The sequence below is a fragment of the Oryzias melastigma genome, linkage group LG19, assembly GCF_002922805.2.
Source record: "Oryzias melastigma strain HK-1 linkage group LG19, ASM292280v2, whole genome shotgun sequence".
Taxonomy (NCBI): domain Eukaryota; kingdom Metazoa; phylum Chordata; class Actinopteri; order Beloniformes; family Adrianichthyidae; genus Oryzias; species Oryzias melastigma.
In genome coordinates, this window is record NC_050530.1 from 14860586 (window position 1) to 14868266 (window position 7681).

The following is a 7681-nucleotide window of genomic DNA, read 5'->3' on the forward strand; positions in this document are numbered from 1 at the left end:
TGCTTCATGGGTTCATTGGTGACCCTAAATTACCCCTAGGTGATCTGTTTGGAGTGTACCCCACCATCACCTGATAGTAAACATATTTCCAGGTTTGGACATTTTTGAAAAAAAAAAAAAAAAAAATCAAGATTAAAATTCATGCAAAAATTACAAAAACTAAAAGTGTTTTTTTTAAATCATCTCAAAATTCAATGTACAAAAACTGCATTTTCTAACGCTGTTTTCCTTCCCTCGTGGTGACCGTTCTAATGTGGCGTTTAATATGGACGCCCAGAGCAAAAGTTAAAACAACTTGATCTAATTGCGCCTGGATGGCTCGGAATCATCGTTAGCAGTTAGGTGGTTAATTCCAGGGCCGGAGAAAACGTCTCACACTGAGGTGAGTACAGCTTGCAGTGAGTTCTTCTGCACCTGCGATCGTAGCCATTCATTGCTCACCAACATACGGCGCTAACACCTGCTGGTCCTGGCATCTGCGGGGGGAAGGAAAAAAAAGCCTCTTGTAAGCAGAAAGCTGCAGAAATATAGATATTTGCATCAGACTCCTGCTATAAGTGACAGCTTCCTTTAAACCGTCTGTAAGTTCCTCACAAGTTATTTCTTTTATTTTTGGATGAGGAGATCATGTGGAGGAGGGGGAGGAACAGAAGCTATTATCATGGTGCATTATTTCCTTGCTGCCCTGTGGTTGCATAGATGGGCTTCGCCATGCGCAGCAGCATCTCAGACATTAAGCACTCCAGCTTTTTTTTTTTTTTTTGCTTCTCTAGCCAGTGTCATCTTCAAAACAGGCACATTTGCTCAGTCATGCTCTTAGATTCCCTCTCTTTATGCGTTTCTCTGAAAGGATTTTTGCTCAGTCACTTCCTCAGCCTCAGATCTGAGTTCTCCTCCCTCCTAAACACAAACAGATGATGGCCTAAACCACAAGTCAAGTCCTGGGGGCCGGATCCGGCCCTCTGGGTAATTATATTCGGCCCTCCAGATCATTTTATTTAATTGTTATTAATGGTCAGATAAAATCTTGCGCTTATTTCTAGCTTGTATAATTTTGACAGAATATATCTTTATAGAAAGTAAAATATTGAAAATTAATTAAGGTTTAAGTTGATTTGTTCTGGAATAATATTCCTGCCTTTTTTTATTCGTAATAGTTTAAAAAATTATGGTTTTAAAGTTTTAAAAATGGGCGTTCTGCTAGCTTTTTGGACTATTTTGGCATTTAGTACGATTTTTTAGGCTATATTTGAGTTTAGCTCACATTTCAGCTACATGCTAGCTGTTTTGGTTAATTTAGGCTTTTTTCAGTTTTTTTTTACTATTTTTAAGTTTAGCTATTTTTTCAGCTACATCCTAGCTGATTTAGCTAACCTAAGTAATTTTCTTTTTTTAAGTTTTTTTTAGGCTTATTTGGCAATTAGCTCATATTTTAGCTGGCTATCAGATCTGGGGTTTTCAGCTATCATCGATTTTAGCTATTAGCTTGACCGTTTTCAGCTATCAGCTTCAGTTATTTCAGCTATAAGCTTCAGCGTTTTCAGCTATCAGCTTCAGTGATTTCAGCTATAAGCTTCACTGTTTTCAGCTATCAGCTTCAGTGATTTCAGCTTCAACATTTTCAGCCATACCTGCAGTGTTTTTAGCTATTAACTTCAGCGTTTTCAGGTACCCACTTAAACGTTTTTATCCTCTAACTTTAGCAATTTCAGCTTTCAGCTTCAGTGTTTTTAGCTATCAACTTCAGCCTTTTTAGGTATCAGCTTCAGTGTTTTTATCTATTAACGTTAGCGATTTCAGCTTTCAGCATTTTTATCAATATCACCCTTTTCTACTATCAGCACTAGCATCTTCAGAGGCCAGACTCCATTTACAACATTCACACTAACATTATCGCAGGTAATGCTATACATCTAGTTCAGAAATATGTTAAAAAGTTACAGTTTAAAAAATGAAGTTTTAGTGTGTTCAGTAAATGTTTATCCTGTTTGGCCCGGGACCTAAGGTGTGTTTTGGATTTTGGCCCCTTGTGAGATTGAGTTGGAAACCCTTGCCCAAAACTCCCAATCCAACACCTATTTGTTTCATTTGTCTCATGCATTTTGCGTAAAAAACCATAAATGAATCACAAAAATGCAGAATATTTACTTAAATTTCTTTTTTTGTTACATTTCATACTAAAAGTTAATTTTATTCATTTTTTTAAGAAGGGGGAAAAATCCTAAATTGATTTCCTGCAAATGTTGCAATGATGGAGAGTGCGTTTTTACGCACGGCCGCATGGTGGCAACGTGCGCTGCGCAGCCACGAGCTCCGATCCCCCCCACTGTCGTTACCTCATGAAGAACACGGGACTTGTCCTCCTCATCATCCGACACACGCCGACAGACAGCCGGGGCTGTCCTCCGCCTCCGCGCCGGGCTCCCATCATGCATCTGTGACTGCGGGCTAAGTTGCTCCCGGCTGCCGCCGTTCCTGCTCCAACTTCTCCCCGCCGCCGCTGCTGCTGTCAAACTGGATTTCCGACCTTGGCCGTGCGCCGCGGAGAGGAACTTCGCAAGGAGAGGGGGGCTTGGAGAGGACTGAGGCTTTGCGCGCTCCGCGTCAGCTCCTCACCAGGAGAGAAAAGTCCATTGTTCCATTTGGAGCATCCAGTTTTGGCGTTGGAGGAGTGGATGAAGTTTCAGGAAGAAAGGAGCAGAAGGAGAAAGTGTGACATGCATCGATTTTGAGGGAGGGAAAAGTGCATGGAGACGTTTGGACTTAACCTGGATTTATCTGAGGGAGTTCATTAGAGAAAACCCCGCGCGCTGCTTGGGGACTCACAGTGGGGGGAAACCTGTCAGTTTGGGCTTTTGTGGAGTAGAACTCCAAAGCAAACAGAGACTGTCTGACCGAATTTCCCCCCCGCTCGCCGTAACAGCAACAGCTCGGCGCGCTGTGCCAGGTTTGGACGCAGGTTCCCAGACGCACACGGATCCGGACTCTAACAGAATGTCTCGAGCTCGCGGGGCACTTGCTGTCCAGTCAGGCAGATCTAAAAGGATGGAAAAGTGCTGGGGGGGATCGATGTGGCGCGCCACATGGATTGTATTTTTCTCCTTGCTGCTGCACTCCGCGCAAGCTCAAGGTAAGATGAGAGAAAGAGCGCGCGCGCGCAGCCGCCTCTTTTTGGATTTGTACATTTTCTGATGCGAGAGCTCCGGGATGCTGTCATCCGCAGCATCCTTTTGCATCCCCGACATCCTGGCATCCCTGCCCCCTCCTCCTCCCCCCATCCTGAACTTGACATAGATCCAAACTTCATTCAGGTCAGCTCATGCCCAATCTCAAGTTCTGTCTGCGCCCTTTCCCTCCTCGATTTCTTTCCCCACCTCCCGCGTATTCGCCTTCTTTCTTGCAGACGTGATGAGCCCCTCTAATGACTTGCGAGGCCATCCGGTTTCAAAAATGTTAAGCTGATTAATGAGCACTAATTAATTAATAGAGCCCCTGTCACCAAATCTAAACTTTACGCAGCAAACAAGCGCAGCGAATGGATAGATCCGCGCTGATACGCAGCGATTAGCGCGTTAAATGTTGGAAATTAATTGGTTTTTGGAGAATTATGCGGAGCAGAGAGGAGCAGTGTTGGGCCAATTGGATGAGAGCTTTCATTTCTTTTCTAAAATGTGCTTTTTTTAGAATAATAGTGCAATAATCCCCAAAAATCCCTTATAATATACCAGTAATATTCCCGGCGTTTATCCCCTCAATATGTTAGTTTTTCCAAACACTTTTAACTTGTTTTGCACAAACTGATGCCTTTTAAGAAAGATTTGGACCCTAATTTAACCGTTTTTTTTGAGGATTTGTAGAGAGATTAAGAAAGTTGAGGTTGTGTCAACAAACAGTTTCTCTTTCCTCAGGTTCAGGTGAGAGGAAAGGAGTATTACTTCTCCAGACAGGCGGCTCGGGAGCCCTCAGTGGGACTGACTCAATAATACAATGTAGAAAAGATGAAAAAAAAGAAGTTATCCATCATTCATGAGGCTATATCCCAGTGCCTGACATTTACAGAAGATTGATAACTGTGTATCCCAGGGATTAAGAGTCCTGCCATTATTGTTTCCTTTCACTCTTGCTGCCTGGATCTGATTTTGGGGGCGATGTGTTCTTAACCAAATGCTACCGTGCAGTACGGAGGGTGTAGGAGATGAAGTGTTGCCCCATCACTTCTTTCTTTTTCTTTTTCTCAGTCCCTCAGATTCCATTACGCTCCCGGGTCAGAAAACGTAGGATTTAATTGGACTCTCCTCAGACCGTTCCGAGTGCAGCCCCTTGAAAGTGACCCCGGCGTGGGCCGCTCTCGTTCCACCCGATGATTAAAGAAACCCGATGAGGCGCTGGATGGAAGGCGCCGGCTTCTGTTTGCCACATTTTTAATGACCCGTCGACTAAAACAGCTTTTTAAAGACGGCAAGAAAGTGCTTCCAAGTCTCGCCTTTAGGGCTTGTTGAGCAGCGATGGACGCTCTTTACCTTCCCTGTGATTGAACTCGCACACATGCAGGGAATGAATGGATGAATGAATGAATACCCTCCAATATCTGTCAAAAACGGCTCATGTTCAATTCAAACACATTTCTTTTGGCTTAAATCGAGCATCCTCTAGACTGTGAAGACTTTGTGTCAAGTGACAGTTAAAAAGAGCCGTCTCATTGGCCCCATTGTTCTCGTTTGCTGAGGTCGGGGTGAGACAATGCTGCTGGATTTGTCATTTCGAAACAAATCTATTTTGAGGCTTGGAGCAGGAGGGGAGGGTTCTATTAAAATGTCATGTTTGGCATAAATAGTTCTGCGTTGCTGAAAGTCTCATGATTAGACTTCAGCTCGGCTTGAGCGGCTTTGCGAGGAAACTGAAGGCTTCTTTCTGTCAGAGGCGTGGCACGCGGTTTAACATCCGTAAGTAAGTCAAATTTGGACGGAGAGAAGGGGATGCTGGGATATTTGTGGAATGGGATTCAAGGATGTCATCTCTTCTGATTTTTGGTCCATGAAGGGACCTTAATGCAATAGAAATAGTAATAAATAGGAGTTGGAGAAGCAAGAAGATTGACTTGACTACTTTTGAAAAATGTATGCAAAAATGAAATCCATAAACATAACAAATGAATATAAAAAATGTCCTTGGATCAGGGACACTTTAGACAAGATGGAGTTTGCACATATTTTGTAAGATCATTTTTGTGACATATATTTGTCCAAAAACACAAAGTAAAGTTACGTTCACACCAGGCAGGTGACGGATGTTCAAGCAACACATTTTCCCTCCTAAGTCATCACACGCGTCCCTTTCTGATGTTTTGAGTGTCCCCAAGTCATCGTTTTTTGATTTACGGGCTGTTAAATCACAGGTCCCCAATATCCGGGCCACGAACGAGAACCGGTCCAGTACCGCAACAGGTAGCGCACCGGTACCCAACGCCGGTACCCTAACAGCATCCTCCATGGTGGACCACTGGCTCCAGCATTTAAACTAGTACCCCCCCCAGGGACCCCTTTTCCTAACCCTAACCCCAGGGGCCCTTAAACCCTGACCTTAAGCCTTAACCCTAGTTAGAACCTCCCACCCTAAAAGAAGAACTAAACCTAACTCCCATGACCATTGGACAATCTCAAAAAATTCTTGTTTCATTTTGGTGTTTGGGATGGGGTGGAGCTCTGCTCCCTGGGGGGGGCTGGCATGGAGTGTGCACTGTCCCTGCCCTCTGATTGAGGGCACGGCCCCCACCTGTTGTGTTCTAACCCTAACCGACGGTGGACCAGATGCGGTACTGGGCGCACACCGGACACAGTATTGGACGCAAACCAGTACTGGGTTAAGGTTAGGGCACCGGTACTGGACGCATCCTGAGGGATGCGGACCCTTGATTTTACGAACAGCCAGCACATCAAAAAACAACCAGTTGGGGACCCCCAAAAACATGAAAAAGTGACGAAATGTCAAAATGGGACAACTTAGTAATGCGAATCCGTTGGTTCAAGAACTCGCTAAACCTGTATCCCGGCCAGGCACAAATCCCAATCATTCATTTCTCTTCCATGATCAATTTTCCAAGGGTTAGCTCTTCCGTGAATGAAAAGAGACGCCATCCATATGTCACTACCAAATCAGAGTCCCTGATTGGCCAAAGTTCGACCTGGTTTAATTCCTTATGCGAGTTCAATGTTTGCACGTTTTTGGACGTAGAGCTTGAAAATGATCTTAAAAATGTGTGTTAACCGGAGAGTTTTGGATGCGGAAATGCTCACTTACATAGACTTTTGATTGAAAGTGGTCGTTTGAACACGTACGTACTTTTTTTGGCTGTTGACCTCTATAAATGGGGCTTTAAAGGTGCTCTTTGTTGGTCATTGCAAAAAATGTTCTTCCCCACTTCGATCCACCATCAAGTAAAACAAGTTCATGAGGCCGTCTACATACCTATTGGAAGTGAACTATCCATGAAAACGAACTGAAAGCAGCCGGTGTGAATGCAGACGTCACAAGGTTTTGTTAATGTTCTTGTGTGGATTTCAGTTTGCATTAAGATTTCCTGTTTTTCCTTTCCCTCACAGGATATGAGTCGCAGCATATTAAACAGGGGGGGTGTGCGTTTCAGAGCATAAAGCTGTCAGAGCAAAAAAGTGTCACTTCACAAGAGGGTTTTAGGTGACAGAGAGAATGAAAAGGAAGAGGAGGAGGGTGCTGACACACTGACAGATCTCCTGTGACATTCGTATCCAGATACAAATACACATGCGCATGACCTGACACATTCCCTCTGTTTTGCTCTTTAATCATGCTACTAGTGTCTATTCATTTCTCAGTTTGGCTGCAGCCAGAGGCAAGGCCTCAGGATGAATTGAAATCCTCCGAAGATCCCGTCATGAAAACTTCTCACCTGTTGATGGGCGTAAATAGAGCTCCCAGTCTCTATTACAGATAAGCCAATAGAAATGCATGTTCATCAACAACCTTTGCATCCAATTACTGAAGACATAGAAGATTCTGTATTTCTAAAAAAACAAATTTCAAAATTTAAATAATTATTTGCATAATATTAACAGAAAGTGGCAAAACAGAAGGAATATTTTGCAGCCAACTTAGAATAAAATTAAGTAGATTTGTTAATTTTTACTTGCACGAGAAGTGGACTCGCCCATTGAATTGAATTGAACTGTATTTATCTTGCAGAGAAGAAATTCACCTGTCGTGGTGAGCAACAGTACTAAAAACTGAACACTAACAAACAAGTAAAGAAATAAGTAGAAATGGTTTTTAATTAAAAAGAAAAGAAAATGATCCTAGAGGAGAAGTGGGATGATATGTGGAAGATTCATCAAACTACTACACAGTCTCTGAAATGGCGAGAATTTGCATGGAAAAAACAAATTAGATATTTAATAACACCTCAAATTAAGGGTAAACTAATCAAAACTCAACAATTATGCTGGAGAACCTGTACAGACAAAGATTCAAACCAAACACACATTTTTTGGAAGTGTGAGAAATTACAACTTTTCTGGGACAACATCCACTCGTCTGTGTGTGACGTTCTTATGTACAAGATACCCCGAACATGTCTTGTGATGTATATGGGCTACCTAAAAGGAACTGTGAATAGAATGGACCAAAATCTATTGAAAGCTCTTCTTGT

General features: G+C 43.0%; 1 protein-coding gene across 5 annotated transcripts in view; it reads left to right on the forward strand.

The window, feature by feature from the left end:
• Positions 1–2364: 2364 nt before the first annotated feature.
• sdk2b (sidekick cell adhesion molecule 2b) overlaps positions 2365–7681 on the forward strand; it is a 414280-nt gene continuing 408963 nt past the window's right edge. For 2 of the 5 annotated variants that reach the window (XM_024284902.2, XM_024284901.2), the window contains exon 1: positions 2365–3130. In XM_024284902.2, the coding sequence (XP_024140670.1) occupies positions 2995–3130 (136 nt within the window). In that variant the 5' untranslated portion in view covers positions 2365–2994. The remainder of the gene's footprint in view (positions 3131–7681) is intronic. The other 3 variants (XM_024284899.2, XM_024284903.2, XM_024284900.2) reach the window with 2 other exon arrangements.